At 46.5% G+C, this 25,029-nt stretch overlaps 1 protein-coding gene across 6 annotated transcripts in view; it reads left to right on the top strand.

Moving 5' to 3' along the window:
- The window catches only part of RAD51 (RAD51 recombinase), a 242,011-nt gene that overhangs the window by 199,870 nt on the left and 17,112 nt on the right, over positions 1-25,029 (top strand). For 4 of the 6 annotated variants that reach the window (XM_085626852.1, XM_085626851.1, XM_085626854.1 and 1 more), the window contains exons 7-9: positions 18,252-18,365; positions 19,907-20,036; positions 20,188-20,309. In XM_085626852.1, coding sequence (XP_085482978.1) covers positions 18,252-18,365; positions 19,907-20,036; positions 20,188-20,309 — 366 coding nt within the window. The remainder of the gene's footprint in view (positions 1-18,251; positions 18,366-19,906; positions 20,037-20,187; positions 20,310-25,029) is intronic. The other 2 variants (XM_085626856.1, XM_085626855.1) reach the window with 1 other exon arrangement.

Raw genomic sequence — 25,029 nt, 5'->3', positions numbered from 1 at the left:
ATTTAGAACTGGACTAGTGACTGCTAGGTCCCTCTGTTTGATTACTGTTGTCAGCAGAAGTGCATGTAACAGTCTCCACAATCATTTAAAGTCTTGAAAACTGGGCAGTCTATAAAAGTGAGGCAATTGTTTGTCTCCAGTGCATTTTCACGGAAATGCCAAGTTTGCTCCTCAAAGAGTCAGGCTGTGGAATCCCAGCCTTCGTCCCTTCAAGTCATAAAAAGCTTTAGCCAAGGCATAATTTTCTTAAACGTTTTATCAAAACTTGGAGGTATGTAGCCTCAAAAGAAGATTTGTTAGTCAAATTTGTTTATTTTTTCCGTCAATAACCATAATGCAGAAATATTACAGAACACCTTTGCAGGTCTCACTTTATTCATATACATAAAGTTCTTGAAATACTTTGAGTTTTGACAGTGACCATTTCATCCAGTGTAGATTTGTTAATTAACTAATGCCACAAGGCAACCAGTTAGAGCGAATTTGCAAGGCTGCATTTACTAAACAGGTTAAAATGGTATATGACTGAGCCAGAGACGATGTAAAATTGGAGAGTGAAGAATCTGTGATGTAATGGCAATTTAGCATGGAGTCTTTAACTTTTTATAAAAAGCAAAATCACAGCCTTGCCTGCACACAGATCATAGTGATCGTCTTGATATGGAGAGCAGTGTGGTCCCATCTAATTGACTATAACATCCTCAGAGTCAAACTGTGTGGAAGGGCACGCAAAGATGGTATTGCACCCGTTTCTCCCCAGCATTGTGGCAAAAGAGTTAAGCAACCTCAGACGTAGAGCAACAAAAAGCAACTTAATTCCGAAGATTTTAGATGTTTTCAGATTCCAGAAGCAAAACAATATGCAACTCAACGATCGCAAAACCTGAGCAGAAGAGCTGAAACCAATCCCCTAGAATCAAACCAGTTTTAGAAACGACCATGTGTCACGGGACAAAGTAATAATTCTCTAGATGCTAGCCAGCAAGCATACATTTTTCAAACTGTGTTCCACAATTTATATATTGAAATATAACTCTGGCTCAAATTAAAGGGATGAGGACTCAATAACACGTTGTTGAGAGCCATCTAGGTCTTCTATGAACACCTAGGTGCGCGTGAATTTGGGTCATGGCATTTCACCAACAGGAAGATATAGTCAACCAGAGTCAATCCTCAAACAGGGCTCTGTACTAGGCCCATACTCTTTCGGCGTTATATTGCGGACATTGCCAACAATCAGCTTGACCGAGCTTTCCTGATGAACATAGGAGTGTGGCCAATTCAACTATTGATGTATCCAGATGACAGTGATTTTTCGCTCAAACGGGAACCAGTCAACAACATACATTGAACCTGCACGAATCCTACTGTGCCAAGAATCACTTAATGGTAAATTATGAAACATTCAATGTACTGTGCATCAGCAAGCAGACCATCAAATCAGCTGGCTGATTCTTAGAAATATTTAGGCCTATGGCATTACAGAAATTGCTTATTTGCTAGACAAAAAGAGGAAATGAAGATAAAAGCAAGTAAGTTGATGTGTGCTGTGCTAAACTAGTACACAGCTGAACGGGGCCTTCACCGAAGCGGTTATTTGATGTGATCATGTCATGTGTTCTATACAGGGCCTATTGTGGTTTGCCTTATGTTAGCCTAACTGTGCACGACACCGACCACATTAGCTTTGCACGCGTTACTACATAATCATGTTTGCTTCTGCGCTAACAATATATATTTTCACACAGGACCTGCAGTTGTTTTCTCGTCCCGTTCTTCCCTGGAATTTAGTTTGAACAGCAGACCGGGTCAAACAACAATATCCCTTATGTTGTTCTGGTCAAGCACTCACACCTGGACACAACACAGAAATGCAGCTTTTGGCTATGAACATGTGAACGTTGTCATATAGGTATGCACAGCAATGTAACAGAGAGACCGATATTTTGTGAGAGAAAATCACAGCTGTATCTGAGATGTAGAACATTCATCTACTATGCTAAGATATGGGGTCCACTGCTAAACCCAGAGATCTTTGCTGTATATCGGTTTTGCCGCTGTAGAAGGGAAGGGGGGGCAGGCTATTCTGTCTTATGACCAGTCTTATCATAATATACGGTTTATTGACAATGCTGATGGTATTTTTGCTAGGCTGTAGTTTTCTCTGGTTTTACTTTATTGCATTTTCAGATAATACAAAAAAATATATATATCCATGGATAAATCAAAACAAACATAACATACAGGGATATATTGTTCATCAATGGTAGGTTGCCTTACGATGAGCAATGTCATATACAATACAGTTCAGGTCATTAATAATACAAGCACCTTCATTTATGTTCCAGTGGAGGCAATGCCTTCATCACACACATCTTCAGGGACACTCTATTACATCTTGAATCTGAAAGAAACACGTAGTGATAGATTCCTAACCTTAGAATTACCCCCAGGCGTCAGACTGGATCCGGAAACTTTTCGTCTGCAGTACCCCTGCGCGTCGGTAGGCATCGTGGTGCGGCTCCGTGTGCGTGGTTGGCAGCAGTCTGCTCCGGGATGACGTCACTGGATGTCAGTTCTTTCTTTTTCCGCGCCAGCAAGCGCAGATCCGAGAAGAGCAAGTATCCCCAGTCATTTTTTGACTGAGTTATTTTGAGGCCTTTTGTCTCCATTTCTTCAAGTCGATGGACTCCTGGTGTCGTAGGGATGCCCGGCTTCAAGAACTCTGGGGACTGTCACCGCATGATGTTGGTGATGGACCCACACCGCGTGTGTCTCTACTGCCTGGGGCGCGACCACGACTCCAAGTCGTGCCCCGACTGCCGGGCCATGGCGCCGAAAACTTTGCGGGAGTGGTCCCGAAAGTTGCTGGAAGTCCGGCAGTCTGCTCCGCACCGCTCAAGGTCCCGGTCCCGTGGGAGGTCGAGGGACCGGTCGCGGAGCCGTCACCATAGTTCTTCTGGATCGAAGTCTTCGCACTCTGGATCATGTAAGCCGAAGCATTCCAAAAAAGAACTCGAAGAAGCGTTGTCGCTCCTTGAATCCCTGTTGCGCGACGCGGCGGAGGGTGCGGGTGGGGCCACCCCGGCCGCTCCAGCGGATCCTGCGACGTCGCAGCCGGCCTCGTGACACCTCCACCGCAGTTGACCCCACCGGCACCACCTCTTGACGTCGTACGCTCCTCGGGACGACGTCGTCCGCTCCTCGGGACAACGCAGATTTGGCAATTTTTCCCCTATGTCCGTCCTCCTTATTTTCAGCCTGTTTCACAGACTTTAGAGGAAGGGGAGGACTGGGAGGGGTCTGAGGACCCTCTCAGACAACAGAGTGATTATGATCCGGACTGGGCAGAGGATTTGGGGGAAGCTAGTGGTCTTGACACCTCACTTGACCTTGGCATGCTGTCTCCTCCTACCGTGGCTACGGAGGAGGAAGCCAGTTACGCAGTGGTAGTACGTAGGGCAGCCGAGGCCCTCCACCTCGAACTCCGGCGGCAACCTCTTCGGAGCCCTTGCTGCCTTTTAATGACACACTTTCTGACGTCCTTTTAGGCACTTGTTCCAGGCCCAACACAGGGGCTCCTGTGGACAGGAACGTGGCCCGCCGCCATTGCCTGGCTCCAGGCGACCCCCCCCCCCCCTCTTTCCCTTCCCACACCCCACTCCTGAGAGCTTGGTTGTCCAAGCCTCTGCTTCCCAGAGTGTGTTCCCTTCCGCACCTCCAGATAGGTAATCCAAGAAGCTGGAACAGCTTGACAAGAAGCTGTTTTCATCTGCCAGCTTAGGGCTGCGGTTGGTGAACACCGCATGCCTCTTGGGCCGTTATTCCCACTCTCTGTGGGATACGGTTGCGCAGGTGCTGCCCAACTGTCTTGAGGAGGCACGCACAGTACTCTCTCAGGCAAAGCAGCTGGCAGAGACGCAGCGAAGTTCACCATTCGTTGTGGGCTTGATACCGCCGACTCGGTGGGCAGGGCGATTTCGACGACGGTGACGCTTCGGCGCCACACCTGGCTGAGAACAACTGGCTTCTCAGGGGATGTCCAGAACACCTTGATGGACACGCCCTTTGATGGCATTCGCCTTTTTGGCAATAAGTCGGATAGTGCGTTGGAGCGGTTTAAGCACTCCCGGGCTACGGCCAAGTCCCTGGGCTTGTCGGCCACTCTCCCTCCTCCGCCTCCCGCTTTTCGCTCCTTTTGCGGCCACGCAAGGGGTGCCCCAACACGTTCGTTCCAGAGCCACACGCCTGCGCAGCAACATTCTCAGCGCGCACTTGGGAATCGTCGAGGCGGTTCTGAGGGCCAGCAGGCGGGTCAGTCCACCTCCACACCCGTAGCATCCACTGCAAAGCCTTCCTAGTCCAACGTTTCAAGCCCATCAAATGCCAGTGGGCGTCAGAATTCACCATCATCTCCCCCACTGGTACAAACATCACTACGGACAAGTGGGTGCTGCAAATTGTCCGAAGGGGCTACTCCCTCCCATTTGAGACTTCCCCCTCCAGCCATGCCACCTCAATACCACCGCATGTCGGGGGACCATCTTGTGCTTCAGCAGAAAGTCACGGCCCTCTTGGCCAAGGGGTCCATTGAGCGCGTTCCTGGGCCAAAAGTAGGTTGTGGTTGTTATTCCCACTACTTTCTGGTCCCCAAGAAGGACAAGGGTCTGCGTCCTATCTTAGACCTTCGGAACGTCAATCTCTTCCTCCGGAAGTAGAAGTTCAAGAAGCTCACACTTGTTCAGGTCTTGTCTGCCCTAGACCCGCAAGATTGGATGATAGCGTTGGACTTGCAGGAGGCTTACTTTCATATTCCCGTCCTGCCAGCCCACAGGCGTTACCTGCGGTTCACGGTAGGCCTCAAGCACTTTCAGTTAACTGTGCTCCCTTTTGGCCTTACCAGCACCCCTCGGGTGTTCACGAAAGTGATGGCGGCGGTCGCAGCTCATCTGCTCGGATCAGGGGTCCCAGTCTTCCCCTATCTCGACGACTGATTGTTGAAGGCAGGCTCGCTCCAGGCAGTAATCTTCCACCTTCAGACTACAGCCGACCTCCTGCATTTGTTGGGGTTCTCCATTAACATGCTGAAGTCGCACCTCATTCCCCCTCAGAAGCTCCTCTTCATCGGAGCAGTTCTGGATTCGGCACAGTTTCGGATTTATCCTCCCGAGCAGCGAGTCTGGGATATTCGGGATATGATTCCGATCTTTCAACCTCTCAGTCGGTCAGAATGACCCTGCGGCTGCTGGGCCTCATGGCCTCCTGCATCCTGCTGGTGGATCATGCCAGGTGGCATATGTGGGCTCTGCAGTGGCCCACATGGGAGAGGCGGAGATCAGAGGACTCTGGTCTCCGGCGGAGTCCCAGCTCCATATCATCCTTCTGGAGCTTCGGGTGATCCAACTTGCACTGACAGCATTCGTTCCTTCTGTCAAGGGGAGAGTAGTGAAGGTGTTCACGGACAACACCACCGCCATGTGGTACTGCAACAAACAGGGCGGGGTGGGGTCGTGGACCCTGTCAGGAGGCTCTGCGTCTCTGAACATGGCTGGAACATCAGGGCATTTTCCTGGTGGTTCAACACCTGGCTGGTTCTCTGAACGCCAGGGCGGACGAACTCAGCCGCCGGTGCATAATGGATCACGAACGGTGTCTGCACTGGGACGTGGGGCAAGGTCTCTTTCAGCAGTGGGGAGAGCCTTGGTTAGATCTATTCGCTACCGAAGAGAACACGCAATGTCATCAGTTCTGCGCGTTGGAATTTCCAAGGCGGCACTCGCTAGGCGACACTTTTCGTCGCGAGTGGAGTTGAGGTCTACTATACGCCTTTCCGCCTATACCACTTCTACCCAGAGTGCTGAAGAAGATCAAGCGCGACCGGGCCCAAGTTATTCTTGTGGCTCCGGACTGGGCTCGAAGAGTATGGTATCCCGAGCTACTCAGCATGGCTATTGATCCCCGGATCCGACTGCCTCTTCGGGAGGATCTTTTGTCGCAGCAACAGGGGACGGTCTTCCATCCAAACGTGTTCAGCCTCCACCTCCTTGCGTGGAGATTGAGCAGCGGCAGTTGATGTCTTTTGACCTGCCTCCCGAAGTTTGTGATGTAATCTTGGCAGCCAGGTGTCCCTCCACTAAGACGGTATACGTCTGCAGGTGGAATAAGTTTTTGGCATGGTGCACAGTAAAGGCTGTGGATCCCCTTTCTGCTCCTCTTTCAGAAGTCCTTCTATTCCTTCTTTCTTTGGCCCAGCAGGGCTCTGCTCTGGGCACTATCACGGGCTATCTCTCGGCCATTTCAGCCTTTTTACGGCTTCCAGATCAGCCTTCCCTTTTCAAGTCCCCTGTTGTAGATTCTTAAAAGGCATTACTCATCTTTTCCCTCCTGTTCCTTTCATAATGCCTCAGTGGGACTTGAACCTGGTTCTGACATATCTGATGTGTGCTCCCTTTGAGCCACTTCACAACTGTCCTCTTCGTCTTCGCACTTTAAAGACCGCTTTGCTGGTGGCCATCACCTCTGCCACAGAGTGAGTGAGCTCCAGACTCTTTCTTCTAAATCTCCTTTTCTCTCCGTCGATCCGGACAAAGTGGTTCTAAGGACTCGTCCATCTTTTCTGCCGAAGTTTGTCACTGCCTTTCACATCGGGCAGACCATCACTTTGCCCACCTTCTTTCCTCCTCCACATCCCTCAAAAGAGGGAGAGAGGCTCCACCGCCTGGACCCAAAACGTGTGCTCTCATTCTACCTAAACCACACGCAACAGTTCTGGGTGGATGACCAGCTCTTTGTTGGCTACGTGGGCACCAAGAAAGGTCGGGCCATGCACAAGTGAACCATCTCTCGGTAGGTTGTTCTGTGCATAAAGGCTTGTTATTATTTGGCTAAAAAAGAGCCTCCGGTGGGGCTGTTTGCCCATTCTACCAGGGCGACGGCAGCCACTACTGCTTTGGGATGGGGAGTTTCCTTGCATGACATCGGTCAGGCAGCTACGTGGGCCTCACTGCACACGTTTACCAAGCCCTACTGCCTGGACAGCCAAATCCGGAGAGACGGCTTCTTTGGCCGTTCTGTTCTCCAGGACTTTGTGGTGTGATCTTGATTTGCAGACCCAGCACCGGGATTGATATTGCTGGGGTATCTATTCTAAGATAAGTAATCTATTACTACGTGTTTCTTTGAGATGCACAAGTTACTTACCTTCGGTAACAATATATCTGTAAGAAACATTAGTAGTGATAGATTCCTTACCGCCCAACCCATCCTCCCAGTTCTGCGAACTGATTTCTATGGTTAAGGTCATCCCTTTCAGGGCCCTAGTTTCATGGCTCCAGTGGCCAGTTTCTTGCAAGGCTCTGCATTCCTGGCGTGGAAAGTCATGTACAGAACTGATGTCCGCGTGGGCACATCTAAGTAGCTCCAGCGACGTCATCCCGGTGCCGACGACGCCAACGACACACGCAAAGCCGCACGACTATGCCTACCGATGCGCAGGGGTACTGCTGACGAAAACTTCCCGGATCCAGTCTGACGTCTGGGGGTAATACTAAGGTAAGGAATCTAAGGTAAGGAATCTATCACTACTAATGTTTCTTACAGATATATTGTTACCGAAGGTAAGTAACATGTACTTTAAATTCATTCCATCTCTTCAGGATGTAAAAGCAGGAAAGATCAGAATGGTTTCCAAATTTTTTTAGGTTTAGAAGCAGGTGGTTGTTTGGAGGTGTATATATGTCACTAATGGTATCACAATATATTAGGTCCTTTATCCAGGCTTTAACCGCCGGGGTCACAGTGCTGTTACACTGTTGAGAAACCTGCCGTTTGGCAAGAAGTAAGGCAATAGCTGAAAAGCGGTGCATGCCAGGATTAAGCGACTTCTCATAGCCCAGCAACGCCATTAATATGGAGGGGGTCAGTTCGGATTTGATCATCATGGCTAGGTAGTCGAAGATTTCATTCCAATACTAGCGTGCAATTCCATGCCAAATGTGAGAAATCTGCAGCCTCTGTCATCCCTTTTGGGGCAGGTGTGGTATTTGGTGGGGTTCATGTTTGCCAATAGCTTAGGTGTAATTTATGCTCTGTGTATATATTTAAAGTGTAGAATCTTATGGCGATGATTAAATTAGATATACCGGGTTTGTTCGCAACAGTAGGTCCAAGTTTTATCAGGTAGGGGGTGGCCCAGATCATTTCCCCAAGCCGCTTGTGCCCCTGCACCCACCTGTGGTCTGAATTTAAGAGTCAAATGATAGAGCCTAGAAACCAAATGGGCCCCTGAAGTGGAAGTAATAACGAGTGAAAGTGGGAGGAAGTCTGCCGGCTCTTCAGTAGATGCTTGCAGAGATGCTGTTAATTAAGTGCATATTCTGTGCAGAAGAAACCTGTCCATTTAGGACACATCTCTCTCCCCCGCGAGGTCTGAGACGGAACACACCTGGGCATTTTGGAAAAGTGTGTAACTTTCACTGAGTTACGGTTCTTTTAGTCAGGGTCTCCGCAGTCGGGGAGAGCCATGGGTTGTCTAGCAACTGTATGTGCAGGGATTATAGGAAATCAGAACGCAGGTATTGGCATAGTCTTGTCCAGGCTCAAAATGTTGTTTGGGGTGTCTGTAGTTCAGAGGGTGTTCTAGGTAATCCGTGAGGTATAGTAGCTGAGAGTGAGTGGGGTAGAGCCTGGGTAAATTCCGGCTTCAAGTATTGCAGTCGGAGTAGTACCAGTAAAATGCATAATGTGCCTGCGCTACCAGATAATACAGATAAAAGTCTGGGACCCCGAACCCGCTGCGTTGATGTGGCATTGTTAATATCTGCCAACTCATGCGCGGCTGTCCGCCTGCCCATATCAGTCTGATGAGCATACCCCGCAATCTGTCAAAGAATCTAGAGGTGAGTGGGATGGGAATATTAAGAAAGAAAAAAGAAATCGAGGGAGAACCACCATCTTGATGATGGCAATTCTTCCAGCAATAGACTGGGGAAGTTTGATCCATCTGTCAATTTGCGTCGACAAGCGGTCAACTGCAGGACTGTAATTAAGCCGAATCACCTCTGCTGCACTACGGTGTAAGTGAACTCCAAGATATTTGGGGGGGAGGGGGCGGGCATCGCACCACTGGAGAGGGAACGCATAAACGGGGTTGTGGCTTCCGTCAGCGGAAATATTTAACATTTGGCCCAGTTGATGACAAGTCCAGAAAAAGTCCCAAATCGCACAACCTCTCGGAGGAGGGGAGGAAGGTTAGTCTCAGGATCCCGAGCAAATAGTATAACGTGATCAGCATATAATGATGTCAGCAGGGGCCCTCGGTGGAAGGGGAGCCCACGCTGCAGGTGGCGAACCAGGGGGTCCATTGCGATAATGAATAGTAGTGGCGACAATGGACAGCCCTATCTGATCCCTCCGCAACAGCTCAAATTTATCCGAGAAGCCGCCATTTATACGGAGTCGGGCAACAGGATTTATATACAATAGGCGGACAAGGTCCAAAATCTTTTGGGGAATACAGAGTTTCTGCAAGGTGGCGTAAAGAATGGGCCACTCCAAGGAGTCAAATGCTTTTTCAGCATCTAATATTACCGATGCTGCTGGGAGTTCAGGCGTGATCTGGTTAATTACTGCAAAAATTGTGCGTAGATTAACCGAAGTGGAGCGATTTGGGACAAACCCCGTTTGATAAGGCGATATAATTTGGTCCACTAACAGGGAGAAACGAGTCGCAAGAACTTTAGCTAGAATCTTATAATCTTGATTCAATAGAGAGGGGCCTATGGGAATCGCAGCGCGATGGAGGTTTACCAGGTTTCAATAATAAAGATATGATGCCTCTCGCATTGTAGGAGGAAGTACGCCATTCTCAGGAGACTCAACGTAAACTTCCAGTAAATGGGGGTTAAGCAAGGGCTTAAATGTCTTATAGAATGTGCCAGACAACTTGTCTGTACCTGGAGCACGGGTTCCGCTGAGGTAATCAATGGCCTGGGGAGACCAGAAAATGCTGCTGTTCATCCTCGAGCCAGACCAAGGCCACCTCAGATAAATAGTCGGAAATTGCATTATCCACGGGAGGATAGCGGGTAGTGTACAGACTGGAATAATAAGAAAAGAAGGCTGTAGTTATTTCTGCAGCCCGTTAGTGCTTAAAGCACAGTCTGGCATTTGAACCTATGTTATGGAGGAAGACCAATATTGAGGGCGCAGTAACCTAGCCAGTGTCCGCATGGTCTCTCCCCCTCCCCATACACGTGCCAAATAGTTGGCCTCATAAGAGGTAAGTTCCTGAAACTCCGCAACCAATTCCGCCCGTTGGTGCAATGGGTTCGGGGCACTTCCTGTGAGAGCTTTGCATTATGGTCCCTTAAGAGTTTCTCCACCCTCTCTAGGTCTCGGCAGATGTAGCAAAGGACCCCAAACTGTTTGGCGATACAAGTTCCTCGAATGCAGTCCTTAAACGCCTCTGAAAGTGTGGTATAGCTGGATACCGACCGTGTTAAGCTGAAAAAATTCCACTATGGCCTCACTAATCTCGGTTTGGAATATGCTATTTTGTATAGCCTATGGTGGCAAGCGCCAAGGTGCACGGGTGCGTATTGCATCTGGAACAGAGAGGGTCAATAGTACTGGTCACACCGTGTGCGAGAAATATGATCTAGGGAGAGTGTGGACAATGTAAGGTTGGGTGATAAGTACAAATGATCTATGCGGGACCAAGTCCTTTGAGGGCATGAGTAAAAGGAAAATTCTTTGCACAGCGGAGTGCGGGCTTTTCACGCATCCGTCAGAAGATAGGATTGCGATAGAGTATTCAATGCCTGTACGGACTGGGGTTTAGTAATCAGTGCCGTTCCTGTTGTGTCCAGGGCTGGATTTAGTGTGATGTTAAAGTCTCCGCCTATCAGTATAGTGTCGATGCCTAATTGGGAGATATGCATAGTGTAGTAAATTACTTGTCAGCTATTCTCCACTGTACTGCTATGTTAGAATGATGCATGACATCATAGAATGCCTGAGTGCCTCTCTGGGTGAGATTGTCAGTTGGTCTACTCAGGCTGAGCTGTATGGAGCTTGCTCCTGGTGGTGCTATCTTTGTATCATCTATCTTCTCCTACCATCCTGACCACCTATGCTGGAACCAAGCTACGTATAAAGAAGTATCCTACATGTACAGATGGACTCTGTATCTTCCTTTACAACAATTTTGGCGACAATCTGAAGAGCTGACGCGTGGAGTAAGGAGTAAAGATAACTAAGGAACCAATTAACCAAAAGGAAAAGTATCAAGGACATTTAAGACTTTCAAAACGTCAATTGAAACTTAAAGGTAACGCCCTGGTCAGCCCCACCAGTGTCCTGATCCATCTGGACAGCCTGCAGCCTGGGCGTTTGTCTGAGGAGCCTGCTGTCACCTGTAAGACTTCAATAGTGATCAACCTCTCTGCCATCAAGCCTGCAGTGTTCTCCATCTGTGTCCTGTCAACTATCTGGAGCCTGCAACCTGGGTTTGTAGTTCCACCACCCAAGACTTTGTGGTCACTTGGAAAATTCCAGCACCCTGTGTGAGCATTGTCAACAAGTCTTGGGAGCTTTGTATATGAAATGACTCATCAACTGACTGTGTGAGGAAATGGGCGCTTACTCGTGAGGCATCCCCAGTGTTGCAGTGGAACCAAGGGTGTTGGTTATTTCCTCCATAGTCTATGCCAGGTGGAGTATTTTCAGTAAACCTAATAGTTGGACCTGGAGCTTGGGGGACTCTTTGGAAATGCCATTTACAAGCCTAGTCGGACGGCGGTTTTTCGACTCTTCTATGGCCTTATTTTTGGGACTTGAGTGGATTCGGGGGTCTGGACAGTGTCAATGAGGTAATTTTTGTTTATTTGGTGTGCATTGCCCAAATAAAACAGAGTTTTATTGCTTGGTGGCGGTTAGATTTTTGGCCTGTGCGCGAGTCATATTTTTTCAAATTTCTCCATGCCTGTGAGAGCGCGCGCCCTTACCTCCGTCACAGACTCTTCGCTCCGTTGTGTTCGCATTCTCCCCAGCTGCTGGCCGACGTTCTGCTGCACTAACGTGCCGGGAGCCACCCGGCGTGCCGTCTGGAAGCGTGCCGCCATTTTGGGTTTGGCTCCGATTCACGCTATCGCCTCAGGTTGCCAACCATCGTGATTGCGCTTCTTACACTCTGACGCTCACAGTCTTCAGCGAAGGCGTCATTGTCTGCCTCTCGGTCTGCCCCAGCTTGACCTGTATCTTCAGTCCCACGATGTCTTCCGCTCGTAAACAGCTCGAGCGACAAGCGGAAGGTGAGATTCTTTGGTTCATGAGAGAATGGAACTTATTGACTATCCTTCTGACGTTACATTCCATAGACTGCGTGACATTTCATTGTGGCGAAATTCAGCGTATGCTCACTCCATGTATTCAAGTCTTATTACTAAGCTTTTACTGTACTGCGTGCGATGCTGGCGACTGCGTGGAACTGTGCGTAGAGATCCCGGGTGAGAAACCGCTCACCGGTGCCCAATATTTGCTTTGTAATTATCATGTCTGTACTTGCTATGTATGTTCGCTATAAGTCTGTGCTTTCATCTGGGGGAAGGGGCGCTTGGTGCATAACATTTTTTTTGAGTCTGTGGTGTACCCTACGTAGGGGAGGTTGTGTTCTTTGTGGGTAGTCAATGCCTCATGTCAATTCCCAGGGTGCTTACTCTGTGGTGTACCCTTCTAGGTGTAAACTAGTTAGGGGAGGTTTTGTTTGTGGGTAGTCAAGGCCTCATGTCAGTTCCCAGGGTGTTTGTCCTGCGGTGTACCCTACATCGGGGGAAGTCGTGTTTTGTAAAGTGTTTAACTTGTAGTGTACCCATTTCTTTGGGGAGGTTGTGGGGGTAGGCTATGCCTCTAAGTTTAATTTTCAGTTTTCCAGGGTTGTTACCCTGTGGTGTACCCTATTTAGGGGAGGTTGTGTTATTTTCCAGAGCTATTACTCTGTGGTGTACCCTATTTAGGGGAGGTGTTGTTGTTTTCCAGGGTGTCTACCCTGTGGTGTACCCTATCTAAGGGAAGTCGTGTGGTTTTGTAAAGTATTTAAAGTGTTTAACTCGTAGTGTACCCATCTTTCTGGGAGGTTGTGGGGGGTAATCAATGCCTCTAGTTTAATTTTCAGTTTTCTTGGGTGCGTGTACCCTATGGTGTACCCTATCTAGGGGAGGTTGTTTTGTTTTCATGGGTTAGTACCCTGTCGTGTTCCTTGGTGACGTTTTTGGTTGTTTCCTAATGTTATCTTGGGTCTTCCTTTCATGTGGACACCATGCTCCGGTCGAAGTCTACCTGCGTGGAATTCGTGGCCAAGGGTTTCACGCTTGTACAACTTTGAGGGGGAAGTTTTTTCGTTAGTGTTTAGACCTCTTTAAGTGTCAGCATGCCTTCTACCAAGGGGCCTCGTGTTTCTTTACGGAGTGTTTCCTCTCTGGAGTATATTTGTTGTTGTGGTGGCACTCTTCTTGTTATCTAGAGTGTATTTAGCCACTTTTGTATCTCTTTGTTGGGGATGTTGTTTTCTCCCAAGGGTCTGTGTTTTACACCCACTTTTGTTTAACAGGGTGTCTACCCTGTGGTGTACCCGAGTATGGGGAGGTTGTGTGGGTGACCACCCTTCTTTGTTGCAGTGTTTTTATCTAAGCTGCTGTGTTTTCCCTAAGGGAGGGGGATGGGGTGTGTAGTAATGTTGTTTGCGATTTTAATGTTTAACATCTTAACACGTTTCTGTTCATGCCAGTGGAATTCATGATACCTCATGCAATACACCTGTGGATATGTGCACCTCATTGTTGCACCTTCTTGCTAAAGATTTATTGGGGTATCTTATTTGTCTTTTTACTTTTACTTCTGTTGTTCCCTAAGGAAAGAGGATGTGTAGTAAATTACTTGTCAGCTATTCTCCACTGTACTGCTATGTTAGAATGTTGCATGACATCATAGAATGCCTGAGTGCCTCTCTGGGTGAGATTGTCAGTTGGTCTACTCAGGCTGAGCTGTATGGAGCTTGCTCCTGGTGGGGCTATCTTTGTATCATCTATCTTCTCCTACCATCCTGACCACCTATGCTGGAACCAAGCTACGAATAAAGAAGTATCCTACATGTACAGATGGACTCTGTATCTTCCTTTACAACACATAGCTATGTTGAGGAAGAAATCTGGTGAGTCTATATTGGGAGCATAAATATTTACTAGGAGTATACTTTCAGTTCCTAAGGTACCGCCCACTAATAGGTAACGGCCCTCTGGATCTGCAACTGTTATCCACTTTGAATAGTAATGTTCTATGAATGAGAATACACACCCCTCTTGAATAGGAACTGTAGTTTGCAAAAAAGCGATTGTCCCCGAATTAGATGCAAATCGATTAGCAGAATTTCAGCCGTAATTTGTCTCTTGGAAGTGCGCCACCTGGATATCATGCCAGGCAAGATAGGCCAGTATCTGTCGCCCTTTTTGAGGGTTTGATGGGCCTCGCACATTCCATGACATACACCTCAAACCCAGGGCTCCTATTTGGAAGTGTCATGTAGACTGTGTATGGATTGGGAACAGTGCCTGATGGGGCCATCGACTGGCCAGATTGCTCATCAATGCCCTGTTGAAAAACTGTTGGCAAACATATAACAGATAACGCCTCATAGCCTCCCACCCTCATCGGATAACAACCCAACCGGTATCTGGTGAATCACAATATGTCCCCATCAAAAACAGTAGGAGATCTCCTGGGGAGGGGGGGCAAACGCTCAGAGGAGATCGCCGACATCATCCACGAATTTACATCACTTTAATTTGCCCAAAGCAGCAAACACTACTGAATAGAAAGCAAAAAAAAAGGGGGGGGGGGGGGAGTAAATTGCAAAACCAGTATTAAATTGTTCCAGTGGGCCTAAAACCAGTCCCGACCCCTTCACCTGAATGTAAAAGGAAGTCAGCCAGTGGGTCAGCTGGGCAAAGGGGAGCACAACAACCCAAGTCGAAGGTTTTTTCATCAGTTCAGATCTCACCGGCCAATGGGAGATGTGTTTGCGGGGTCCTTGCAGCCATCCACCCCCGCAACCCCACCCCATGCCTTGGGGGAGGCAGCGTCCGCCCAGTGCTGCTTCCAGTAATAGGCCTCCTGAGTGGGAGAGTCGAAGATGTGAGTTTTACCGTTCAAATGGATCCTCAGTCTCGCCGTATAAAGAATGGCGTAGCGTACTCCCGCCTTCTGTAAGGATCTTTTAACATCCAGAAATTTCCTGCGGACCTCCTGTACTAAGGTGGTGAAGTCATGGTAGAAAGCAGGTGTCATGCCTTGGTATTGGATGGGCTCCCTGTCCCGAGACAGGCGAAGGGCAATATCCTGGTCATGGTAGTTAAGAAGCCGGGCGAAAATCAAACGCTGGGACTCCAGGAGCAGCCCTAGGGGCCAGCGAGCGGTGAGCCCCCCCCCTGCAAACGAGAATGCGTTGTTCCCAAACAATTCCTTTAGTAGGTGTTCCACATATTCCCTCATGGGGCCCGTTTTGTTGGACTCCGCCACTCCAGCTATGCGGATATTGTTGCGGCACGATCCCGCCTCTAAATATTCAGCTTTAGCGTCGACCATTTTAAGTAGACGTTCTGTTCGCTCCAGTCGTTTGGCCATAGCTGGCTGCGCATCCTCCACCTCTGAAATGCGTTGCTCAGCCGCCTCGATGCGGGTCTCCTGTTAATCTTTGCGGCCGCATATATCATCCAGCTGGGTGACCAGTGTGTCGAGGCGCATATCAATGGCCTTTGATCCGGCCCGGAGTTCCACCATAATGGCTGCAGCCCCTTCCAGCGGAGGGAGTTCTGACTCAGCCTGTCTCTGGAGGCCCGAATCTTCCTTGCGCCGGGCGGCCCTGGCAGCATCAAAGGAAAGTTGTTGTCTCCCCTCCTCATAATGTAGCTGAGAGGTGCACAGTGTTTAGTCAGGCAGTCTGGGTTTTGAGTGCCAGGAGGGGAGATGGGTTTATTGTTGACACAAAAATAAATGTGATGGCCCCCTTGGGGTTAGGATCACAAATGGAGCGCAGTAGCGTGTCGAAGTTAAGACCCTCACCGGGCACACATTTATGCATTGCTCTGTGTAGTTGATGGCCCCACTACGCCGGGAATCAGGCACTTAATCAGGAGGGTTGTGTTCTGGGGTGTCAATTCACTTGTTCCTCTGGTTATGAGTAGGAGGGCAAGTGGGACTCTATAAGCTTGTTGACTTGGCCTCATGGTACTGAGGTGGTATGGTGACTCGGTCCCTAACTACTGATGTTCTAAGCATAGTTCTGTCCCTGAGCAGAATCCCTGCAATATGACTCTGCCAACGTTTTGTCTGATACTTATTTGCGGGAACCCTGAGTAGAGCTTGTGCTTGTCGACAATACCCTTACACAGCCTTGCGGAGATGTCCGTGGTGTTTGGGACGTATTCTCCACAGTTATTAGGGTCCATCTAGGTCTGTTGGTTTGTCAAGCTTGAATATTAAAGGGATTATACCCACGTTTGTGTTGCATTTTATTAATCCTTCGCTTATTGATTATGGCTGTTGCTATTGCGGCTAATTTACCCCCCTGCCGTTACTCAACACTCACTTGTGCATGGTGTCTCTAATGCGGGTCCCCTGTAGTTTGTGTCATTGAAATGGACGCAGCGTACCGCTTTGACGGTTTTTATTCCTGGGTCACCTTTCTGGCTGTCAATATTAATGATAATATTTCATACTTGTATTGCTGCAGCAGTACTGAACTCTTATCCTCCTTATGCACTTCATGAAATTCCTCTTATGGTCTGGGAACACCAGACTTGGTTTATTGGTACACTTCCCCATGTCCAAGGCATTGTTCAAATGGGCACCTTACGTATTGACGGGCCACCTGGCCTACTCTTGCAGGCTTTATTCCTTATCCGAATTTAGCTGCTCTGAATTTGGCTGAGACGTTTGCTTTATATGAACAAGTAGTTCTTTTATACAGATGCTTGATACAATTTGTTTCCCGTGCCTTTTTAGCAGGCCCAGCTAGAGCTGGTGCACCTGCTCAAGCACACCAAACTCCGGAACTTATTAGTCCAGTGATTGTCAATTCGGTTATGGGCACCACACGCCCACAAAATCGGGAAGAGATTCCTTTTTGGATTGGCCAGAAAATGGAGCAACTTGATGCCGTTTCCCCTTGTGGGTCCAGAGGAAAAACTCAGAATTTTAACTGTTTGCCCAATGGTGTGGTTACCCCTTTAGCCGACTACAACATCTGGGTGATCGTGTTTGCCACAGTGTATGCTCTCTGTTATGGCTGTCCCTCGATGGGAGTTCTGCAGAACATCCTCAAGCAAATACAGAATTAACATGGGGCAGGGCCTGCCCTAGATTTGGGGATGAAACTGGTTGGAAATGTTCTGGTTATCTCCGAAATGATTCTTTCTAATGTTAAAGGTGAAGCAGCGTATTGGGCTATATGCCGGCTGCGTGGCGCAGTAGCAATTGTGGACCTTGAGCGCGAGTTGCCTATTTCTTCACAGGTGTGTACGTCCTTAGGACGTAATAGTTTGGGGACAAGACCTTCTGTTTCCACACTTGTAAAACCAGCTTCTGACAAAGATGTTTGCCCTACCTGTGTTTTTCCAAAGAAGACATGGGATAAATCTAAACCACAGCTAAAGGGTAGACCTTGTGGAGGTACACCGTCCCCGGAATACTCAACGATTTTCGTGACCATTCTAAAATTAAAACTCCTGATCACTTTCAAGTTCCTAACCCCCATTCTCCTCATTCCTTTCACGACTCGTCTGATCAACAGTACGATAGAGGAGTGCAATCTGATCGTAGACAAGACGAGTACGTACCACCTGTTTTGCCGTGAGGATCAACCACCTCTATATAAGCCCCCATTCCAGAAAAAGAAAGTTGCAGCCTTAACCGCTAAATATGCCCCAGACGGTGAGAACCCTTCTGGAAATTAGTTGGGCGATGACTCTCCTCGACAGCGCCGCAGAAGTCACCTTAGTGCGCAAGATACTCCGCCAGCATCCGGAGGCGAGAGCAACTGAAACCTTTGTCTCAGTAGAAACCGCTGACCACTGCATTGCTCCCCTGACAGACTCTATCCCTTAGCTATTCAAACATCTTATCCTGTCAGTGTGTGTTGCTAAATCAATCAGTGTTTACCATGCACTAAGACTGACCTGTATTCCTTTTTTTTTATATAGATATGGACTCTCTGGCAGCGATGTACTGGACAATGTGGCTTATGCTAGAGCATTTAATACGGATCATCAGACCCAGTTGCTCTATCAAGCCTCAGCAATGATGGCAGAGTCAAGGTATTATAATTGTTTATCATAATATTTACATTTCACAAATTAATGCTTGTGCAAAAGTTTTAAATGTTTGAATGTGCAAACTCTTGAGCCCTTCCCTGTTGAGTGTAAAATCTGTTTAGTGGACTGAGCAATAAGAATGGTCTTTGGTTCAGGGTTAAATAAGGAGTTGTGGGGGAGATGCTTTCTGTATATACCCCTTCAAGTGTCACCACAGCCGTTCACCTTCTCACGAGCACTTGTGTACAGTATAGTACAGGTTACATGACATTTAATGTAACACAGTGCATTTATGATTGTTTAATTTGACAATATCACGAGATATGTGAAAAGTTTTTTCTCAATCATACGTCTCCTCGTCTCTTGTCTCCCTGCTCCCCAACCCTTGTTCATGACGATTTGTTGTGCTCCTTTGTAAATTGTCTATTAAACAAAACCCTTTGAGACACTGTTGTATGTTCTACATTAATTACCCTGGTCTCTACCGGGTTTATGGGTAACCTCCTTTAGTTTGTTACTGTATGCTTGAATATAAACATGGCATCAAAACTTAATAATGAAATCCCTTACCAGCATCCGGTATATGACTGGTGATATCTTTGAACTTTATTGGTATTTAGACTTCTGCACTGAAAAGAGCCACTATCTGGGCTATATGTGTACTTGTGTTAAATGTATGCGTATCACCTTGTCTAAACTTCCACTGTCCATTACCTTATTTATCACAAGATTGATTTTTCTTGAAAAAATAATTTCCTAGAGTTGTCTGCAGTCTTACCACCAAAATTGAAAGCTGCTGTTCACTGGTCCCTTCTGAGAATTTGGAGTAGTAAATCCTTTAGCAGTTGAACAAGGCCTGGCAGACGTCTAAAACCCTGCACATTTACAAAGCATGCCTCTGACTGAATCCAAAGATGCTTACTTAACGCATGCAAATCATCTAACCATTTGTTATCGAGTAGTTGTTCAGAATGTTCATTAGTCCACACAGTGGACAACAACTTTAGACAGTTTTATAATATTTTAATCATTGGAAGGGGTATAATCCAAGGAAAAGGTCTATAGAGCTTATCATAGCATTAACACCAGTGCATGCCTCATGCTTTCGTGTACACAATATGGACATAGCTTGTCCTTCTGCTGCACTTCTCTGTTGATTTCTTCATCTGCTCTTTAATCACTTCAAACATGGTGCTCTCATTTTATCTTTAGTTTTGTCTCGCGTACACTTGTTATGCAGGGATCCTAAAGATTATTTTGTTTGGCCAGACATTAGCAGTGTTGGGAAGCTCCTAGATGGGGGCCAGTGCTTATGTGCACAAGAAATTTGGAAGCCTAGGCAAAATCTGAGATTAGATTACCTGCTGGGTTTTTTCTTTTTTTTTTTTTAAACCTAATGTATCTATTCAAGTGAGAGCAAAGACTTTTACAGGGAAAAAACTAAATTAGCAAGAAAGCCATCATTGCAGTGGTAACCAATTCATATAACTTGCAGCTAGAGGTAATTCACACTTGTCATATCTCACTGTAGTGTTTTCTTTAAGGTATGCTTTGCTGATTGTTGACAGTGCTACAGCTCTCTACAGAACAGATTACTCTGGCAGAGGAGAGCTTTCTGCTCGACAGATGCACCTGGCTAGATTTCTGCGCATGCTACTTCGACTGGCTGATGAGGTAAAAAGTCATTTAAAACTTTTCTCATCACTTTTTCTTAACAGTCTTCAGTGTTAGTCATTTGTGTTATCCTTACAAAACCGGTTACTACTTTGAATGATTTTCTTGTTTTAAATAATATTTGACTTTGGCCAATGTTTGTTTCTGGCAGTTTGGTGTAGCAGTAGTGATTACAAACCAGGTAGTTGCACAAGTAGATGGAGCTGCTATGTTTGCTGCAGACCCCAAAAAGCCTATTGGAGGAAATATAATTGCACATGCTTCAACAACCAGGTAGGTGCCTCAGATTAACATGCATTTTTCACACTGATGCTCATGTATTGTTAGAAATGAAAAACTAATATCATGTTTTCCCTAAAGCCAAATCATGAATTGTAGTGTTTTATTTGTATATTTCCTGATGAAAGAAGGAGCACAGTAAGAAAATGGCCTCCTTTCGCTAGGTGACCACCTCAAGCCAGTTTCAGTCTTAATTTTCAACTACTCAATCTTATTGGGGTAGTTCATTTTTAGCTTTGTGCCTCTAGAGGGAGGTGTAAGATGTCTGTAATATTATAGGAGTGAAACGCTTTGCAAACAGAACCCATATTTAATGTGATACCTTCACATTTAAGAGGGCTGCAATGCGTAATTGTGTATACTTGGGCAACTCATCTTGTATGCTAACTGTTACCTCTCTGATTGGCTAGTTCCTTTGCTAAAGCAATAGACATCATTTATAAAGAAGGATGTTGCCCATTTAAGGCTTCCTACATTTTTTAAATAAATCAGAGCCTATCAAGTTTTCTTGGCACGTTGAACACTTCTGTTAAATATTTGTATTTATAAAAGGAGTTTCGCATTTGACTGGGTTTAGTAAATTGTGTTAAATAATATTTATAAATACATGAATGTGTTTATTCAGAGTTGAGCCCTTTGGGAAAGGTCTGTTTTTATACGTGTGTGTATAAACTAGAAGGGAACGCAGGCAAAGAAACTTTGCCATTTAAATCTTTCAAAGCTTCTCGACTTGCGTCATATTCCTATGGTAGCTGACATTGACATGCCTTTTTTTTTTTTTAACATGTTTTTATTGACATTTTGTATTTACTGTGACAAAGAAGAATATGAATTGGTGGGGGAGAAACTCTCTCCCTTTTTTTTTCTTCCAGTAGATGTCTGAAATTGGGATTATTCCTGATTCGTGGTGTGATACTATGATCAAACTGATCCTTAAAAAGGAGAATGAAAGTAAATTACATAGATTAATAAGCTTAAATGACGCGCTATCCAAAGCTTTTTGCTAAGATTGTTCTGTTTTAGTTGGAGACTGGGTTTATGAATGAATAGTCCAGCAGTAGAACAGTGGGAAGGTTTGGTTAGGGTCACTCTGTCTTTGATCGCTGCTTTGTTTAATGGGTTGTAGTGTGGAAGTCAGTGGGACTAAATAAAAGACTTGGTATTTGCGTTGTTGACTTCCACAAAGCTTATGATTCAGTGGATAGAGGCCACTTGTGGAATAAATTAGAACTATGGTAAATTCCTTGGGACTACATTCTCTATTGAAGGCTTAATCTCATTTATTTGGCGCTGGTAGAAGCCAATCGGTCAAGTTGACTGTCTCAAAGAGTAGATATACAATATGGTGTACTACATAGTGGGTTCTGCTTCCATATCTTTATTTGGCAGATCTACAGGTTCTATTGCGAGGGACCAGGTCATTTTTGCTGAAAATGGGAAACCTACTCTGCCTGCTCTATGTAAACAATTTAACTCTTCTGGATTAAAAAGTAGTAGATTGAAACCTAAACCTGATTATTCTTTAACTGAATATTGTAAAACGAATTGTTCGAGGCATGTGAGCTGTAGATCACATGCTTTGCATACTCCTGCCATCTAGTATTGGGTCCGGATGTTTGCAAGTTGTTTTTCTTCTAAGAAGTCTTTCCAGTCACAAGGTAGGTGACTCCTCCTTTGGGTGATAGTGCGCATGAGCATCTACTCCATTGTTAGATAGTTTTTTCCGCCATCGGGTTCTTACGTGAATTGCTGCGATCCGGTTCAACACCGTTTCTCTGGGTTCCCCTCGGTGCGCCATACACTCACCCTCAACGGTATTTTTTTCGATCGCGCATTCCCATTCTCTACGTATTGTATTTCAGAAAATCTCTTTCGATCAGGTAACTCGTGGAAGGCCATTTGGCCTACCCCCGCCGGTCCGACTCGCAGTCGATGGAACGGACTACATTTAAATTCTGTCCTCGGTGCCACTCGAAATTCCCGCGCACTGCTTATCTCTGGAGCACAAAAAACAGGACTGCGACGCATGTAATGCTTTCCGATCCAAAAAAACGCCTCACGACCGTCGGGCTTGATGTTGCGACATGCAGAGCCAACACATCGGTTCCATTCCGAACATCTTCGGGGAGGATTCCGAACAAGAGACTGCAGATGCTATAGGAACCGAGGAAGAACAAGAACATATCTCCGGCTCCGATGGGGACGAAGACATCCCACAAGGGCAGCGTACCGGGAGTACTGATCCTCCCTTGCCCCAAGGTCCACCTCAGCCCAAGAAGAAGGCTCCAGTCCAGCCCCCACCTCCAGGCCACGGTCGTCACTGAGAACATGTTTCCAGCGCTCCGCCTTCAGACTCCGCACCGAAACACACCCAAAAGCCTTCTGGCTCCGAACAGTCTCGTTCGAAATTGGGCACCGAGCCGAAACCTTCAGGATCGAAGTCAGTCAGGCTCAGCCCCACCTCCTTCGACGCCGGAAACTTCTTAGGATCCGAAATCATCTGCATCCAAACCACCAGTGCCGAAACTAACTGACGTCCTGATTTCATCAGAAGAGCGAAATTTTGATGTTCCGCCATCAAAACCGGATCCGAAACAGAGAAAATTCTGCATTCGTCCAATAAAAGGACATATTACCACCAAAGTGACTCTCAAACGCAAATCTGAGACTGAAGAAGCCTACCATATTCCTTTAAAAAAGAAGAATGTGGGTACTAACCCTTCTCCTTCTCCATCACCTCCTTCTCCTGAGTCACAACCATTGCTCATTTCACCTGCTGACTTCTCAACACCATATACACCTGATCAGGATGATGGGGATGAGGACAATGTTCCAACACCTACAGACCCCTGGAGAGATTATAACACTAATTCTCCCACAGGTAACGATCCTGATCTGTACCCTACTAAGCCTTCTCCACCAGATGATAGTGTAGGATATAGAGGATTATTAGTTAGAGCTGCTAATTACCATGAGGTTGAGTTACATAAGGAATCCCTTGAAGATTTCCTTTTTGAGACTCAGTAGTTCACTGTGAAATCCTCGCACACACTTCCCATGCTCAAGGGTATGATTAAACACAAGACAAAAATTCCCAGAATAAAGCAATTATGCTAAGAAAAGACTTGTTGGGTCCTTGGAGTAATGAAACTCATTGGGTAAATCTCTTTTACCTCTATGAACATCTATCAATAATTCTTATTAGTAATGACACAGTACAATCTATGATATTAAAAACATACTATAAGTACAATCACTGTTAAAACATCAGTTTATTGTGTGAAACAAATGTATACAGAATTATGTATTCGATAAAATGCTATATGTGGCCTACCTCCCACTAAAGGTTACAATCTAATAATAAAAATACAAGAATTTAAAAGGATTATTAAAAAAAACAGTCGACGCGGCTATGATTAGACATGTGGATGACATTGTTAATGATCCTGTCCGAGCATGTATCCTCACCCCTAGAGTAGACAAAAATTATAAATCTGCACTATCACATCCAGCTTACATCCGGGGGCAGTTACCATTAGATTTGTTGGTCGTTTCTAATGCACGAAAAAGGGCCAATTCCCAAACATCTAGAAATGCTACACCCCCAGACAAGGAGTCTAAGTTGATGGACGCCTCTAGGAAAAGAGTAGCCTCTCAGGCAGCAAATGTTTGGCGCATTTCCAATACCCAAGCACTTTTAGCCATTTACGATAGGGCGCTTTGGGATGAAATGGAGCAATTGCTCCAATTTCTACCTGATAAGCACAAGTCCAAAGACCAAGACCTAGTGCGGGAGGGACAGCTCATCTCCAACAATTCCATCAGGGGCACTTTAGATGCAACCGACACTGCTGCTAGAGCCGTCAACACCGGCGTTCTATTAAGAAGGCATGCCTGGTTATGCATTTCAGGCTTTAAACCAAAGGTTCAGGCTTCTATCCTTAATACGCCATTTGACAAGCAACACCTCTTTGGCCCTGTAGTAGCCTCCTCATTAGAAAACATGAAAAAGGACACAGGTGGCAAAATCCATGGGAGCCCTCCAGTCACCTTCGGGGCGTGGTTCCTTTCGGCGCTCCTTCTATCGGGATGGGTCCAAGAACACCTCATCGAACATTGCCTCTACAACCTACAAAGGCAAAAATCAACCCTCTGCTTCTAAGGGTTTCTTCATAGGGGGTTACAGAGGCAACAATGGCAAAGGTAGAGGTTACAACACACGCGCCTCTCTCTCTAATACCAAACCGTGACTTCACTACACTCCCCCCTACCATTTAACACTTGTCCTTGGGGTCACAATTCCTACCCATCTAGCAGTCAATAACTACAGACAAATGGTACTGGAAATTATCTGTTCTGGTTAATACCTGGAGTTTACCAACAATCCTCCAAACACCCACAAACTGTCACCAGACCACTTACACCTCTTCAAGCAAGAGGTTCTGTCTCTCCTTTTGAAGGGAGCTATAGAGCCCGTACCACTACAATACCACGGATCGGGCGTATACTCCTATTTTCTAATCCCCAAAAAGGACGGTTCTCTCAGACCTACCTTTGACCTCAGAGAATTGAAGCTTTACTTACAATCAGAACATTTTCACATGGTAACACTTCAAAGTGCTCCCACTCCTACAACAAGGCGACTTTCTGTCTACTCTAAACTTAAAGGACCCATACTTCCATATTCCAGTACATCTCTCTCATCGCAAATTTC

This window comes from Triturus cristatus, chromosome 9, assembly GCF_964204655.1.
Source record: "Triturus cristatus chromosome 9, aTriCri1.1, whole genome shotgun sequence".
Lineage (NCBI taxonomy): Eukaryota > Metazoa > Chordata > Amphibia > Caudata > Salamandridae > Triturus > Triturus cristatus.
This window is presented reverse-complemented; position numbering and strand designations above follow the sequence as displayed.